The 18,695-nt window shown below is 36.4% G+C and overlaps 1 protein-coding gene across 1 annotated transcript in view; it reads left to right on the forward strand.

The window, feature by feature from the left end:
• Window positions 1-18,470, forward strand: part of LOC127415965 (sterile alpha motif domain-containing protein 5-like) — a 152,188-nt gene extending 133,718 nt beyond the window's left edge. The window contains exons 2-3 of the mRNA XM_051655026.1: window positions 1-51; window positions 18,208-18,470. Of these exons, the coding sequence (XP_051510986.1) occupies window positions 1-21 (21 nt within the window). The 3' untranslated portion in view covers window positions 22-51; window positions 18,208-18,470. The remainder of the gene's footprint in view (window positions 52-18,207) is intronic.
• The last annotated feature ends 225 nt before the right edge of the window (window positions 18,471-18,695 follow it).

Here is an 18,695-nt window from a genome sequence, read left to right on the forward strand (position 1 = left end):
CAGACTTCATGGAGTCAGTGAGTGGGCTGTCAGACTAATGGAGATGAATTGGTGAGTTCCTGCATTTGCCTGCTATGGATTGACAGGCGAAAATGTGCTGTCTTATGTGGGCAAGGCAAGTTTATTTGTATAGCACATTTCATACACAATGGCAATTCAAAGTGCTTTACATATACATTTTAAAGAAAATACAAGATACATAAAAAAATAAAATAAAAACCAATTAAGAACATGAAATAAGAATAAAAAGTAATACACTCATTGAGAAATAGTTATCTAAAAATAAAATTAAAAGAATAAAATAGCATATAAATCAGGAGAACAGGTACAGGACAAAGTATAAATCATAAAGAGTAAAAGACTCTGGATAGATAGTCTGATAGTTTGACTATTGATGTTGATTAATAGAAAATTTGAGAAATGCATACAGGACATGTGCAGACAAACATATGGATACATTCACGACAGAAAATAAATATATATATATATTGGCTATATATGATAGTTCCTGTTTCCAGAGGTGGGTATAGTAGTCAAAAACTGTACTCAAGTAAAAGTACAATTACTTGAAAAAAGTAGAAGTAAAAGTAATGATGTTAATAATTACTTAAGAGTAAAAAAAGTATCCAATTAAAAGAATACTCAAGTAGAGAGTAACTAGTTACTTTCATATGTAACCTAATGGAGTTTTCCATTGGGTTTACTCCCCAATATTCCATTACATAATACACATTTAACATGTAGTACAGAATAATATAATAATTATTATTATTGCTATTATTATTATTATCATTGTAAATTCTTTCATCATTCACCCTCATGTTCTTCCAAACCTGTATGACTTTCTTTCTTCAATGCAACACAGTTAAGATGTCAGACAGAATGTTATCCTTAGTCACCATTTACTTTCACTGCATGTTTTTTTTCCCCCTCCAAATTTAAAAGGGAATGGTGACTAAGAATGTCAGTCTCTAACATTTTGTCTAACATCTTTTGGGTTCCACAAAATGCAGAAAGTCAAACAGGTTTGGAACAACATTATGGTGAGGAAATGATGACAGAACATGAATTTATGGCTGAACTATCACTTTAAGGATGCTTGTCAGATTTTGACAAATCTGTCAATTAGAAGAGAAGTTTGGAAACCAGTTTCTAGTAATTATTGTGGTGTAAAACACAATATTCCACAGGCCCAGTCATATACAGTATAATGCTGAATTAAACGAAGCAAGATCATGCTTTATTAATGCTACCCTCATTATTTCACAGCTTTTTAAAGCTCTGTATAGATTATTCGTTCATTGTTAGTACAGTATTTTTAGTGTAGAAAGAATTTAGATCCTAAGTTTTGGACAGTAAGGGTAATCTGCACTTCATCTCTGTATTTGGAAGCATGTTAGGCTTATTTAAGTTCAGAGAAAAAGGCATTTACACTTAATGCAGATGTTTACATGGATTTATACAGTAGGCACTGATAAAAAAAAATGTATACTTACTGTGGAAACTGAAGTCATAAGAGCCTGTAGTTACAGAATCACCCTGAAAATAACCATCACCACAACACAGACAAGCTCACATTATCACAATCACCAAAACTCACCAAACAAGTTCTTAAATTGAAGCTGTAATTCTAATCTTGATACACCCACCTGTCTTGCTGTAATATGAAAGCATTGTGTGATGAAAGAAAGTGTTTGTTTTGAGCGCTTGCTGCTGCTGCAGCAGTCAGTGATGAGCTCGACTCGAGTGACAGAGTGCAGCTGTAAAGTTCTGCTGTTATAAAAGTCCCATTCAAAAATCTCCCAATAAATTATGCATTTATTGAAAATTATTTTATTAAAACCAGTAATGTACAAAAGGAATGTTGCTCATTGTAATAAAGTAAAAGTAAATTTTTTCATTACAAATTAACTTGAATAAGAGAAAAAAAGAAAAAAAAAAAAAAACACTTAAACCTACTCTTGAAAGTAAATTTTTTCCAAAACTGTACTCAAGTAAATGTAGTGCATTACTACCCACCTCTGCCTGTTTCAAAGAACACAACATATTGCGTTTGTTTCTGTGTGTGTGTGTGTGTGTGTGTGTGTGTGTGTGTGTGTGTGTGTGTGTGTGTGTGTGTGTGTGTGTACGTACGGGTTTGGGTTTACGAGGACATTTTTTTAGGTTACAAACTGGTAATTACAAGGGTATTATGCTATAAATGTGGTTTATGATGACATTTCTAGTGTCCCCATAATTCAAATTGCTTAAAAAAAAACATCCTAAACTATGTTTTATTGAAAATGTAAAAATGCAGAAAGTTTTTTGTGAGGGTTAGGTTTAGGGGTAGCGTTAAGGGATATAATCTATAGTTTGTACAGTATAAAAATCATTATGTGTATGGAGAGTCCTCATAAGGAGAGCCGCACCAACATGTGTGTGTGTGTGTGTGTGTGTGTGTGTGTGTGTGTGTGTGTGTGTGTGTGAGTGTGTTCATTCCTGAACAATGCCTCAGTGCTCTACAAGGACACATGTTTCAGCTTATCACAGTGGAGAATCAGATCGATAAGCCACAGTGAACAGAGTGAACAAGCTCTCTGCTGGACACCACTGTAGTGTGTGTGCGTGTGTGTGTGTGTGTGTGTGTCTTTACAGTGTTTGAAACTGCTTTAAAATGGACTCATGCACAATAACACATAGCAAAATCACTTCAACGCACACAGATACTCATACACACACCTCCCTTTATGTTTCTTAAAATAAATTGGTGTGATAAGGTGAGTATAATTAAAGCTACACTATGTAACTTTTTTTGTTATGTTATTAATTAGAGAGTGTAACAAAAATCCATCTTCCAAACCATGTCTTTACCCAAATACACTTTAATAAACCTATAAGATTTCTTTATATTTTAGAGCTGTCGGGACAGATTTCGCAGGAAATTGCATTCATACGTCATTCACCCGTGCGTGTTGACGTCATATACGTACACAGAGAAAATAAGCTCCGGCAACTGTAGCGCTTGTATGGTGTGGGAGTAGCGTGAAGCTGAAAGTTTGTTGTCACAACAAACGAGAAAAATTTATCATGGATCATTCAAAACGGCAAACCTCTGGGGAATCACCGGTTGTAAAAACAAAGAAACCCCAAACAGAGCAGAGTCCACAAGCAAAAAGGGAAAGCGACAGAGTCCGTAACAAAACCCGAATCAACATCGGCTTGGCTTTTCAGAGGTAGCTACAACTGAAAGGATTTAAAAGCGTCCCAGAGATGGCTTTTTTCTTACTCAAAAGGTATGATATATTATTGATATTTTATGCATAGTTGTTTAATCACACACACACACACACACACACACACACAACGTCTGTGTGTGTAGTGAAATACAATAATTATACTGTAATCAGTGCAGAACTTTTCACTTGCTAACACACGTGTGTATTTTTCTTTATAACGGCAATCATTTATATAAATAAATCCTTTAGTTCTAGGCTTGCCAAGGACATGTGAGTCTTGAAATGATGTTGACCATTGGTTGGTAACAATAAAAATCTATAAATTAGTTACTACCGTGGTCTATTTGGCCAGAATATCCTGCAGTTATAAAAACGTTACAACGTTTGACCTTATCAGACTAGCAATCGTTATGTCTAATGTTAATGAACGTTGCCTAACTTTTGTAACATCATTTATTTCAAAACATCAATGTTTCCTATAAGTAAAACAACAGCATAAGATATGGCACTTACCTGCTCAGATGACATGTTTACGGATATCCTTATTTTCCTTTCTTTCGTTATTTATTTGTCCATTCACTCTGATAAGATGTCGTGTATCCATGTGTACACCGGTGCCTCGAACCACATTCATCCGCACAGAGGTGCAGAGCCGAAGTACAACCGAAATAATGTTCTTCCGCAAGATTACATAGTGTAGCTTTAATTTTTCAGCTCTTTTTTCATTAAATATGTGTACATGTGTGTTTGTGTGAGCTTGTGTGTTTGGGTCAGATTTTGCTCATGTGCTATATTTTGGGTAAAAAAACTTTCTTTGTGTATGTGTGTATAAATATTTAGACAATCCTTTATCACAGGGGTCGGGAACCTATGGCTCGTGAGCCATAAGTGGCTCTTTGTTAAAAATCAAGTGGCTTGATTCACCAACACATGAACGTTTAAAACTTTCTAAAGATAATTTTCCAACAGAAAGTGTGGGTGTGATTGCAAAGCTTGAAGTCAATGACAGTTTTGATTTCCTTTCTTCCGAATTTGTCATACAGCCTACCCCTGGTGAACAAGGTTTGAAATGAGCACCCACCAAATGCGGATTTTTCATGCGGAGTATTTTGCTGATGTACCAGCCGCTGTGGAAGGCGACCTGTAAGATTTCTCGGAGTGATATATTACAAGAAATTAGACTCAAAGACGTACGTTTGACGAAACGTGATTATATTTTGAAGAACAGATGAAAGAAAAGCCGCCGATGCGCGTCTGATTTTACATGTGCGCAGTGAGCTCCGCTGTTCACAAGTGCAATGAAAGCGCTTCTCCTAGACACGCACATGCATAGAGTTTGATTTTAGCTGTTAAGAGCATTTTCTACGAGCGATTTTATGAACGTTCGTTATTTTTTTTATGTGCACCCAGGGTGTGAAATATCACCCGCCACCCTCAAAATGCAAAGAGGCTCAATCCAGTTTGCGAGTTCCTCGTCCAAATGTATTTCATGCGCGGGTAATTTTGCTCATCTACCTGCAACAGGTGGGTGACCTGTAAGACGTATCGGAGTGACACATGACAAGAAATGCTGTTAGTCACAAAGTTGCACTTGAAGAAACACACTTTATTATATTTTTTAGGAACAGACAAAAGAAAAGCCGTCAGTGCTCATGTCTGATTCGCTGTTTGTTCAGAGGCGTGCGATGGGACACTGTCTTGTGGAGCAAGCATATGTAAAGAGTTATCACTCCTTTTTCTCTGTTTCATTCAACTGAAAACTTTAGAAGAATAATGTTGTCTATGAGAAGGCTGCACATGATCTCCGATCATCTCGTGAGGTGCTGTAAGTTTAGCTTTATTTCCACAGAGCAGTTACACATTGTGAACGCAACTCTGCAGGTTCATTAATATATACAGGTATCTTTGTATTAAAGAAACAAAGACGAAAGTGATTAAATCATAAAGTAATACAAGACATGTTCACCTTGAACCTAAAATTGAGTTTTATTTTATTTTCTTTAGGCAGCATAAACTGTATTACCAAAACAAAATACAAACACATTTGATAAGAACACACATTTGGCAGCATTTTTTGGGAACACAAGGGAATTTATTAGGCTTATTTATTATGGTGATTATTATAATTATCTTTACATTTATAATTGTCTTTAGTTCTCAATTTGTAGGCTATTAGTAATTTTTCACCTGGTGTCGTTGACGGATGCTTGCGTGATGGCAAATGGGGCCGTTGGAGACGGTAAATGTTTGTATTTGGGGAGGTGGATATATATAAGATTCTTTAATTCTTTCGTTATTTTAATTGCTTTTCGTTTTGTTTAAAGTGCAATTTAAATTTAGAAATGTCTTTTGTTTAAGTTTTTCGTGTTTCAGTAAATTAATGTAATTTTTAAAGCAAAATCAATCAAGCAAAAATATTCACTGACCTTGGGGGTTGACAATATAATCGGATATCGCAATATTTTAAATGCGATTATCATTCAAATATTTTTTACATATCACCCAGTCCAAAAGGGAAGATACATTTTTCATGAACAATTGTAAAATGAATTAATTTTATGGAGACCCGCACAAACACGTGTACTCAATTCCATATTGCAAAATGTTACCTATTGCAACACGTTACCTATTCATTTCTATACATATTTGTTTGTTATTGAGTAGTCTATGGGCAATATAAACATTTTATTTTATTGAAAAACATTGTTTTTGAAAATAGTAAATTATTCGTTTGTGGTATGGTTCTTTTGAAAAAAATGCATCAACCAAAAATGTTAAAATTGGCTCCTTAGTGAAAAAGGTTCCCGACCCCTGCTTTATAATAACTCATCTCAATCAATCTCATATATCAGATACTTCATTTATTATTTGCTTAAGCTTATGTTGGTTAAACAATACTACCAGTCGGGAATAAAAATGAAATAAATGCCACATCCTAGCCTAAGTAAACACAATGGTATTACAACTACGACATGTCAGTGTTAACAAAATGTCCATGAAAAACTCAAATTAAAGGTGCAAAATGCCTATGTGGCTTAGCATGCATTTCAAACTACCAGCTTCTGTATACTATTTTTACATTCCATTCAAGTCAAGTAAGCATTTCTGCTATACAAAATACAGTATTAATGTGCTATAACTAAAATAGGCCTAAAGACCAAACGATAATGTATTAAATATGATAATGTTTATGCAAAAGTGAATCTGAACTTTTACATTCAATTTGTTTACAATTTCCTCAATTGCACTACTATGTTACATTCATTGTAAGTCAAGTAAGCATTTCTGCTTGCTTTTGCCTGCAGGATTTCATCTCGAGGTACGCACAGAAACACAGTTTTTTTGTTTGTTTGGTTTTTGTGCAAAACCACCACCAATCCGTTCAGTTCTAATGACATTGAGAGAAGTATTTTTATGTTTTCTTCAGTATGTGTGGCATTCATGTAACTAATGGCTTATGCATTTCTAAAAGACTTAAGGCGGGCATACACGGTGTGATTTTCGGCTGTCGTGTGAGCTCCCGACCGATTTTTTCCAGTCAGGAGAGATCGCCTGGAAATCGTTGCTGCTTGTGTGGTCGCGACTCGCATCGTGAGAGAGGAATTACGACTGGAGCTGAGCGGCTTCCCCATCATTTTTTAAATTGTCTAAAAAATGTGGCCGCTGTCGACTTGAATTTGTGAGGTGTGTGCGATTGAACGAGCCGATTTGCCAATCTACCTGAAGTTGACCAATCAGGAGAAGGTATTACAACTCACACGGTCAATGAAAACGAAGTGTTCATGAAGCTTTTACACATTTGGAGAAAATGGTAATGTAAAAACTGTGTTTTCCCCAATTTTTGATGACCACATCACTGGGAAGGTTTCTACAGAAACGTCATGCTGTTCATGTTTGTTCTTCAAACAAATCATTTGCCATACGGGTTGCGCTAGAAAACAATCTTTATCACTCTGATGAACAGAGTTGTAAATTTTCCTTCATGGTCTATTTTTATTCATCATAGTTGCATTAGTTTCAGTTCTAGGGCTACATTTAGGGGGGTATAGCATCTGTTATAATTGTATATGCATGGTAGTGGATATGTGATTTTTTTTTTCTTTCTTTTTTCCCCCCCAACTCCCCAAGTGCGAGTCTGATGAAACCAAGGACTTCTAGGTTGAAAGTTCTAGCTGTCAATCAACCGCTGTGCTAAAACAAGATTTTTTAAACTTTGTTACATGTGGCTTTAAAGTGCATTCACATGGACAAGACCTCACGGATCTTCTTCAGTATGTCTGCTGTCAACATGCAAGCAGTGACACAGTTGAGAAGGACGTAGCCTACATCTAAAGCTGAATAATACAGGTACCCTACTCCACTTAAATAACTCTGCACTAAACATCATGTTTGCGCTTCAGTTATAACCGACAGAAATGGTGCGCAGATTTTCCACACTTTCTTTTTAATCTTGTACATTTTGTGTGCTTTATTATCATGCAGTAACTGGCAAAACACACTTGACATTATGACTGATGTATGAAGTCATGAAATCACCCAACCTCCCTTTGAAATCTGAATCTGTCAAATGTTGGACAGCATTTGTAATAATTATCCATACTGTATATATATTTTTTGTAATTGGCAGATAAGTTTTCAGCGAATGCAGCCCCTGGCCATGCCAGTATTCTTTTTTACTGTAAATAGCAAGCTACAAGGAATTAAAGCAGTCTCCTCCTCTGGCTTTATGTCATATGATAAATAGCGTGAAAATTCATGCGATTGCTTCGGAATTAGCCAGGTGGTTAAGTCGTGTCGTGTACCACTGCATCTGTATGATTATCAGATAAATTGACTCGTGTGCTGGGCCTCCCAAGTGTAAGAACTCGCACCATGTACGCCCAGCCTGAGAGGCTGTTCAGACCAACGCAGTGCAATGAATAGAGTAGAACACAGGTGTCTCGAGATTTGTTTTTAACAGTTGATGTTCTTTTTAAACAAAGCCATACATGGTGCAATGGTCAAAGATGTCCGTTTAGTACATTTACATAGAAAAGCGAATTAAAAACAGCATGGATGGACTCAAAGGCGCATTTGCGTTTACTTTTAGTCGTTTAGCTGACACTTTTATCCAAAGTGACTCACAAATGAGTGTTTGGTGTGAATGGCTCCTTTTTAAAATGACACAGCACCAATAGAAGTTTCTCAAAGTTACCTCTCAAAAAATGACTGAAAATGATCTAACGATGGATTTGTTTTCCATTTTTTAAATATCCCGATGCTGTTTTACTGAGTGAGAAACTGCTGCAAATTATTCAGACTCAAGAATATAGAATGACTTATTTGTGAATCAGGTATCACTAGATCTGATTCCACGCAGCCGACTGAAATACGGGACACACATCATATTCACTGATATTGACAGTCAAAAAATGTTTGTCAGATAAGTCGAAGCTTTCACAGTTTATTTTTTGAAAAGGAACTCGAACGGTCTTTGAGTAAAGTCCGAGTCCACACTTCTCTGAGTCTGGTCTCGAGTACTACAACCAGCGACTAAAAACGGTTCAAGGAACGAAAACGAAAACCTAAAATGAACTGAATTTTTAGTAGAAGGTAACTGAAAACTGGAACAAAGTGATTTTCAATTGTTCTCGAGTGAAAACGTTATTTTTAAATGCTGGTAACCGGTTATAACCGGTTAATTTTGTTTCCGGTAATTTTTTCATGAAACTAAAGGCCAAAGCATTTATCAAAGTAAGTTTTTTGAACTACACCACTTCATTTGCCCAAAACAATTAAACGTGTGCTTTGATCCTAAAGGAAACTGCTGCATCACACATTTCTTTGCTTAACTGCCCTTTGTGGATGTTGCATTCTATGAATGAAGACCTTTTTAACAACTGTGTATAATTACTACATATACATGCACAGCTAATCCAGATACAAAGAAAACATTATTAGAGGTAAAAAGTACATTTCTCAGTTGTTTCCACGTCTTCCCTGAATTATTGTTAGTTATGATGCATTAATACAAATTTGATGCTGCTGTGTTTTGACTGAGAAGCAGATCTGTAAATAAAATTACACTTAACTGTTAATTAACTGCTTGTTATTATTTCTATGTCAATAAATCCACCACACAGAAAAAAAAAAAAAAAAAATAGCCTATTTTTGCTTATTTTGGTGAGGCAAGTGGCTTATTTTGGGCTTGTTTTTCCAGACCAGGGTGCTTGTTTCTCTTGGGAGATTTGGCAACACTGCAGTTGGTATTTCACCCACCCCTTAGCGCAGAGTACTGTCATTTAAAAAAAAATAGAAAAGAAAATTTTTTTTTAACATTCTTTTATTTTGTTCTAACCGGTATCCTTTTGGAAAGGAGGCTGCGGAACTTTTGCCGGGTGAAATTCTGTATGGAATCATGGATTACAGCAAAGAATGAAACAACGCAGGTGTCTCTGTTTAAAGTTTTTTACTTGACACATTGTCTAAAAATGTGGTGGTTCTGCTCGAGATGACATGGGTCTTTGTTTTCTGTTGTGAACGATCATGAGCTATTTGATTATTTTGTGTGTGTACATACTTGGTAATAAGTATGTACATTGCTGATATACTTGGTTGAAAGTATATATACAGTGTATATATATATATATATATATATATATATATATATATATATATATATATATATATATATATATATATATATATATACAGTGTATATATATATATATATATATATATATATATATATATATATATATATATACACTAGATTATAAAATTGCTAAATGTTTTCTTTAGGGATAAGAATAGGGTATGTGTTAAGGGCTAGTCAATAGTACTTTTATATAAGCTTTATATACGTAAATGCAATAGAAGTCTATGGTATGTTCCAAATTAAATGGCCAAGTACACGTGTGTGCGCCAGTGTTAATACAGCCCTATTGTATCATTAGCTGTGTTCTGTGTGCTTTTCTTTGAATGACACTGAAATGATTTTTACTCTGTTCATAAATGATTTGAGAGCTGCAGGTGTCACCTTTTGATTTGCAGCATTTTAGCATTTAACACAATCCCACAACCATGCTTATTCATCACCATGGCAACAAGAGAGAGAGCGCGCGTGTGCGTGTGCGTGTGTGTGTGTGTGTGTGTGTGTGAACAGGTTTGGCTATACTTGTGAGTGCCAAGTTTTTGAAAATGTCCTCACTAATATAGTGCTAGAAAACCCGCTAGTGAGGACATTTTAGGTGGTCCTCACTAGTAAAAAAGTCATGTTTAGCTTTAAATCTACATATATGCACAGGTTTCTGTGTGTGTATTTGTATGTGTGTGTGTGTGTATGGTTTTGGGTGGTTTACGAGGACATTTTTTTAGGTTACAAACTAGTAATTACACGGGTATTATGCTATAAATGTGGTTTATGAGGATATTTCTAGTGTCCCCATAATTCAAATCGCTTAAAAAACATGCTAAACAATGTTTTGTTTTTTTTGTTTTGTTTTTTTTTTATGTAAAAATGCAGAAAGTTTTTGTGTGGGTTAGGTTTAGGGATAGCATTAGGGTTAGAGGATAGAATCTATAGTTTGTACAGTATAAAAATCATTATGTCTATGGAGAGTCCTCATAAGGATAGCCGCACCAACATGTGTGTGTGTGCGTGTGTGTGTTTCAGCTCTTTCTATTGTTGTCCTGACACCCTTAATCAGGGGTATATTCTTGGATTGATTTCTTATCAAATTAAGAGGCCAGAGGTCAAATTCAAGAATTGTATTTCTTTAGCAGTGTGTGTTTGTGTAAAAGAGAATATTCACCTTCGTTACTGAATCCATTTCTTATTTTAATCTCAGATTACGCCATTTTTATCTCCACCTTTTAATTAAATTGAAATTGATGTTGGTAGAGAAGAAAAAAAAAAGAAAAAATTGAGAGAGAGAGAGAGAGAGAGAGAGAGAGATCTTTATTAATTAGAATTTCTGGGCCACTGAGTAGCTCAAGGGCTTGTTATAAAATTTTCTCAAAACGAACAAGACCATCCATTTTCCGTCAAGTAACTTAAATATAAACATGCACATACTTAGACACATGCAAATGTTGACTCCTGCTTGGATGAATGAACAAAAAAGATGTCAGCCCCTGTTGTTTTTTTGCTTGAAGGGCCACTGAAGGACTTCTCCTCTACAACCTTAACTATTCTATGACACATCACCAGTCATCTTTCTAGTATGTTGTATGTTTGTTTGTGTGTGTGTCCATATGCATGTGTTAAATGCAGCTGCGGGCTGTGCATTTTAAGTCTAGGCCTTCAGTGTGATTCATGCCATTAAGAAAACACAGTTTCACAATGAATAAGATGCTATGCCTTAAGAATACGTTATGTGGCAGTCAACTAATAATACCAACTGACATTTTAAAAACACGTCCATGCATGAAAGCCAGAACTTGAAACGACACTTAATGCTCAAGCAAGCCTAATTTTAACTGCAGCATGACTGTTTTGTGAAATGAACGTCTCCCAAACAGACATTCAAAAATCATAATTATTCATATGAATCTAATAAGGAGGTCTATAATACCTGGAAACATCTATCTAAAAATATACGTTTAAGGAAACAAAACTGCAATGCTCCCATTAGCTTAGCAGGGGTTTGACTCTCATTAGAGATGTCTCCTAGCAACCCAACTGATAAACAGTGCTGCAGCACTAGCATTTGTGCTACAGGTGTACGATTATCAAAAGAGATTATAATGTTTTATACACCTGTTTCTGCAGGCGTTTGTTAAACAAGCTTTAATATCATGTAATGTGGAAACGAACTCATTTATCGATATTACTTAATAAAGTGAATGTTTATCACTTACTTTGTATATCTCCCTGAGTATCGACATGTTTGTGTGACATCATGCACCTGCATCTCGCCGAAATCGGAGTTGAGAATTTCTGCACGAGCCTACAAGTTGTAATTCTGACTCAAAGATGCATTCCATTGCACTTTTCCTAGCAGGAAGTTGTAAAATCCGACTTTCCGAGTTGAATGGAACGTAGCACTACTTTTCAAAACTTGATCTCACAATGAATGCTCCAGCAGCCTAATCTACACTTAGAAAACACCTGATGTTGCTATAACAATGCAAAAAGCACTTACCAATTTACCTGAAATGAAAATCAGTCCTCCTTTCCTGTTTAATAAATTAAGCATCACACAGTCATGCAGAACATCTCATATTTTTAAATCCATAAGGATCTCTTTCTCAATGGCGATAGCAGCAGTGATGACGATCTCGCGCTCTTCGCTTTTAAAATACATACATCACTTAAAGCGTGATTGCGTCACTCAAGGCCAGCTAGAAGGCCTTGACTGGGACACATCCTAAAGATCACACCCACCAAGAACAATTAAATCAGTCTGATTGGCTGATGAATCTGACAGTCTGACTTTAGTTGCCCATTCATTTGCACTGTTGAGGGATTCTGTGGAAATTCTGAAGGCCTGACAGGGTGGAGCTCAGACTCACATGCTGCTTCGGGCATGCGATTTGTGAAACAGTTGTCACACTTCGCTTGTAAGCATCAAGGAATAAATTCTGACTGGATAAAGTTTTCGTTTTTCTCTATTTGTTTGTAGATTAATTAAGAGTGGAAAGCGGTTAAAAATACATAGGCAAAAAGGTGATTGAGAATGAAAGGATGAAAGATATTTATTTATTTGGCATGTTAGGCCATCAGAGAAGGCTTTGCTGGCCCTGAGAATTCGCCACTGGTTAAATGACTCTCTGTGTATATCGGTGGCTGTTAGTTTCCCTGTCATGTGAAAGTGTGGTGTCAGTTAATATAGCTGAATTATCCTTCTATCTGTAATTAAAGTCAGCCACACAAACACAGAGCCACTGAGGGATGTCATCCATATTTTAACACACACACACACACACACACACACACACACACACACACACACACACACACACACACACACACACACTTACTTTGGTGCAGCTATCATTATGAGGACTCTCCATAGACATAATGATTTTTATACTGTACAATCTATAGAATCTGTCCCCTACCCCTAAACCTAACCCTCACAAAAAACGTTCTGCATTTTTACATTTTCCAAAAAACATCATTTAGTATGTTTTTTTTTAAGCAATTTGAATTATGGGGACATTAGAAATGTCCTCATAAACCACATTTATAGCATAATACCCTTGTAATTACCAGTTTGTAACCTAAAAAATGTAAACCACTTAAACCCGCCCACACACACACACACACACACACACACACACACACACACAAATATTGGTGCAGCTATCCATATGAGGACTCTCCATAGACATAATGATTTTTATACTGTACAAACTATAGATTCTATCCCCTAACCCTACCCCTAAACCTAACCCTCATGGTTAGGAATTCAATGGGGCCAATACATAAACGTTAAAATACTCACTGTTACAAAAGTATAGCCACAAGACATAAACATTATACATATTAACATAATTTTTATATGATAGAATTGCTTTCTAAATTAATCTGTGAAGTTATATACAATTTCGGTGCCATGACGATGTAATACAGTAAACACAAAAACGACAATTTAAACAACCATACAACTCAAATAATACACAAGTTTAAATAGATGAATAACAGTTTTTAGCTGAGAAAACAACTGAAGAAAAATGTCCAATAACTCTGAATAGTGATACAGGTCCACAATGAATATTAACTCTGCCAGGGACAGAATTTGCTTGCATATTCTGCCATCTGGTCATGATAAGGTCACAATATGAGGTCACAGTCTGTAATTGACATCTTGATTTATTCAGGAAAGCGTCAAGTGGCAACAACTTGGTTCTAAGAGCACTGTAATATCACATGAATCTCAAAACTTTATTACTGAAGAGAATGTTAAAATTACTTCTAACATCCAGCAATACATTTCTGTGATTTGCTCATCATTTTAATAAAGACTTCATGTTTATACACTCATATTTGGATAACACTGTTGCATACAGTGAGTACAATAATTCAATAATAATCAGGGTCTATGATATCGAACCATCCCATACTGACCTTTTAACTGCTTTTACAGTATATTGAATCCCACATTATCAAAATGTTGCAGATGTGTGTTTGTGTGTCTTTATAATGTTAGCAATATCATCTTTTCTCCATCCCTATATTCAGCCCCTTTCATTATCCTCTTTTTCATCATATTGATTCAGATAAAAATAAACAAACATATTTGCTCACTCTGTACTATTACAAATAATCTATCTTTCCATTAGTACTTGCTCATCTGACAGGGAACTATGTATCTGCAAAAAGATTATAGCAGTTACATTGTATACTGTGTATCCAGAAATACTCTGTAACAGATCCTGTGAGAGGCAATAGATTGTTGTACCTGAGCACACTTGGCCATAATCCTTTTCCTAATGCCAGAAAAGCTCTTCAGGGAGCAATAAATACCCATGATGCTTTTCTCTACCAAAAGTACCCTTGTAATAGAGAGAGGCCCTTTCTACTGTAACACATACTTGAATAAATCCTGAGCAGACACACACATACAAACACACTGAGTGAGTGATAGGTGGCCACCGTATTATCACAAAAGTTTATTATTCAGAAAAAAAGAAAGAATTCCCTCATTCTACCTTAAGCCCACAGTGATTGTTTTGTTACCTATGCTTTGTGAATGGAGATTGCTTATTAGGCATTAAGCAGAGGCTCTTTATATAATGGGGACAGAGAGAATTATAGTGCCTTTGAAGTAACCTTTGGTCCTTGTGTGTTCTTGAGTAAGATGACTTTCTTTCCTACTCTCACCATACACCACATGGCCATATTTGCTTTTTGAACATTTCATTTCAAAACTATGGCTTCCACTCTTCTGGGAAGGCTGTCCACTAGATGTTGGAACATGGCTGTGGATTTGCTCCCATTCAGACACGAGAGCATCATTGAGATCAGGCACTGACAGATTGGGTCTGGCTTGCAGTAAGCATTTCAGTTCATTCTAAAGGTGTTAAATGGGGTTCAGGCCTTGTGCAGGCCAGTCAAGTTCTTACACACCAGACTCAGTAAACCATTGTACTGGCTATGATAGTTTGTCTTGCGAGATTGTATGGTTGTATGCTTGGAAATGTGCACCTGTTAGTAATGGGTGTAGCTGAAATAGCCAAAGCCGTTAATTAGAAAGAAGTGTCCACGTACATTCTTTTTTTACTCTCAAGAGCATTAAAACAGTAATTATTAATAAGAGAATGGTGCTGCTTAACAAGCATTACTCTCTTTACCATTGTTCAACAGAGCTTTTCCTCTTGTAAAACAGTTTTGCACTGCCATCTTTCAATTGAGCTCTACCTTGATCATTGGCTGACCTCGGCAATGGATTAAATGGAATGGCAACTTTTGTTCAATGGACAATTTGTAAGCAAGGTTATTGGCACAGAGCACATTATGTTATGCCATGGGCCACACAGACTAACAGTACAGGAGAATGTGTGTGTGTGTGTGTGTTCCACCCAAACTGGTGCAAGAGCACCTGTTAATACACTAAAATAACCTACTGAGTCTTATCAGTTGTCTCACAACGCATAGCTGCATATACCATGCCCAACAGCTGCGAGAAGTAGGCCTACTGTATTTACATACAGTAGAACTCTTCCATATGATGCACCTACACTCATGCTACGTGTTACCAACAAACCCGTCTTTCATTGAAACGTGCCTTATATCTTTAAATTCTATTATTTTCTATTTTTGCTGTTTTTGTTTCAAAATATTGCATTTCTGTTGATGCCGTGGGTTATAGGCTAAATCTGATGTGTTAAAGGAATGTTCCGGCTTCAATACAAGTTAAGCTCAATCGACAGCATTTGTGGCATTACCACAAAAATTTATTTCGACTCATTCCTCCTTTTCTTTAAAAAAAAGCAAAAATCGAGGTTACAGTGAGGCACTTACAATGGAAGTGAATGGGGGCCAATTTTTGGACGTTAAGGATAGACACAAGACATAAAGGATATGCATGTAACCATGATTTTAGAGTGATAAAATCAATTACTAACCTTTTCTGTGTAAAGTTATAGCCAATTTTACAACTTTGTTACCATGATGATGTAGTGTCAACAAACCCTAAAATGACTGTAAAAATTACAATTTAAACAATTTTACAGCTCAAATAATGCACAAGTTTTAACAGAAGAATTAATGCAAGTGCTTTTATAAAATTATAAGCTACACATTTCTGTTTAAACCCTCCAAAAATTGGCCACATTCACTTTCATTGTCCCTATTCACTTCCATTGTAAGTGCCTCACTGTAACCTAAATTTGTGCTTTTTTTAAAGAAAAGGAGGAAGGAGTCAAAATTTATTTTTGTGGTAATCAGCATTATGCCACAAATGCTGTTGATTGAGCTTAACTGGAATTGTCCTTTAATATCATTGTGTTGCCAACATTTTTCTTTTAACAAATGCCTTTGTGTTGGAGTGTGGTGTCCCCTTGGGGTTGCCCAGTAAACTAACCATGATGGGTATCCCATGATGTAGGTCAGTGTGTGCCTTTGGCTGAGTGGTCACTTTCCATGTTAACAGTTTTCTGGCCATGATGTGCTTGTTACTGGACATCCTCAGGGTCTACTGCCTGTTGACCTTCAAAACCCAGGAGACCGACTGTCAGCTGGAGCTGCTCCTGGTACAGTCTTGTACGGACTTGCTTGTATGACATAATATACACTGAGCCTCTGAAGGGAATGTTCAATCTCAATGTGATCTGAGTTTGGTTTTTTTTAAAGGAGATGTTTGTGTACATTTCCTATTGATCATGGCTGCAGTAGTTGATTAAATGATGATCAAATCATAGATAAGTGTGTTATAACCAGGCATATATCTAGATGTGCTCTGCAGGCGTGCACACTTTCAGCATTTTAAAGAGCTTATTCAGGTGCAGAGGTAGAGACGCATGGGTTTGCCAGAGTGTGCAATGGCAATGAAATCATAATTTGTAGAGAAAACCAGTGATCCTTTAGTAGTATTATAGCATTGCAAGACCTGCGTTTGAATAACTACAGGTACAAATTAAAACTCAATTCTTCTCAGTTAGATGATTTCCAGCTTTCTATAAATATTGGCTGGTTTCACAGCAGCCTGTGTTGTGTGGCTGTGATTTGACTCATAGCTCCATTTCTGCAGATGAAAAGAAACTGAAGTAGGTCTGATATGGCAGCACTTGCAAATGAACAAAAAAGAGCATTACTTAATATTTATTCGATCATTTAATACCTGTATGTGTGGTGTGCTGCCCCTCTCAGCAGCCTCACTGTCTATATACGACACGGTTATGACTTTATACCGTAGAGAAAATGCCCATTTTAATATGCATGTATATGTTGCAAACCAGATCTACATTAGAAACAGGGATAAATGGGGCTTTTTAATGTAAGAGTGAATATGTTTTTAGTGATCAATAAATGGAAGTGTTTAGTGGAATGGTTCACAATAACCATCATTTATTGCTCACTCTAACTATCTACTATGAGCAACATAAATGCAGATATTATTATTGGAATAAATTATTTTGACTATTTAAAATAGGCGAACAGTTATCATTAATACAATAGAAAGTAAGATTTATGGAAGGTAGGTCCTCTACGTTTCCACTATGTTCTGTTTAGAAAGACAGGCACTGTTTCAAATAGCAGTATTCCTATTTGGTTGAGACTGTTGCTAAGCCTGTGACTTGTGAAGGAGGCAGTGGCGGATTTAGGTATGGGCGACATGGGCAGTTGCCTTGCGGGGGGGGGGGGTGTCAACAACATTGGGGGCATGTTGAAGCGGGTTTCGCCCAGGGCACCATACAAGCTAGAACCGCTACTGGAAGGAGGACTGAATCTTGTATTTCTGCAGCATCAGAAGCACATAGGAACAAGTATATTATATTATATTATACTCAATCATACAAAGTGTTACTTAATTATACTCTCTATCTCTCTCTCTCTCTCTCTGAGGTCTTGGATGAAATGGGATTTGGCTGCAACATCAGACAACTGGCACTGATTCCAAGGTGGTACATCTTTGGTGGTTAGGACAATAAGTGATATAACAAGCCATCAATTACGTACATAATTAAGAGACATGACACCATGGCTGGTTCAATCACTCTTAGATGTGTCTCTTTAAGGAAAATGTCCAGGACTCCAGACACAGACCTACAGACAGACAGAGACAATATCTGATTAGGAAAAAAAGCCGATAAGACATTGCCTCAGTAGAATGGATTCACCTATTGTACTGTACATCTTTTCTGTCAGGGTGGGTGAGTTGCCTGTAAAGGAGGTTTGAGGTCTTGAAGGGTTCCTGCATTAAGTGTAAAATAAATTTGTATGGTCAAACTCATCAGTCTGATGGAGCTCAATTAATGCTTAGAAATGCTCATACCCACATGGTTGCTCTCTTTCTCTCTCTTTCACACACACACACACAATCACACATGCAG

The sequence above is a fragment of the Myxocyprinus asiaticus genome, chromosome 25 (assembly GCF_019703515.2).
Source record: "Myxocyprinus asiaticus isolate MX2 ecotype Aquarium Trade chromosome 25, UBuf_Myxa_2, whole genome shotgun sequence".
NCBI classification, from domain to species: domain Eukaryota; kingdom Metazoa; phylum Chordata; class Actinopteri; order Cypriniformes; family Catostomidae; genus Myxocyprinus; species Myxocyprinus asiaticus.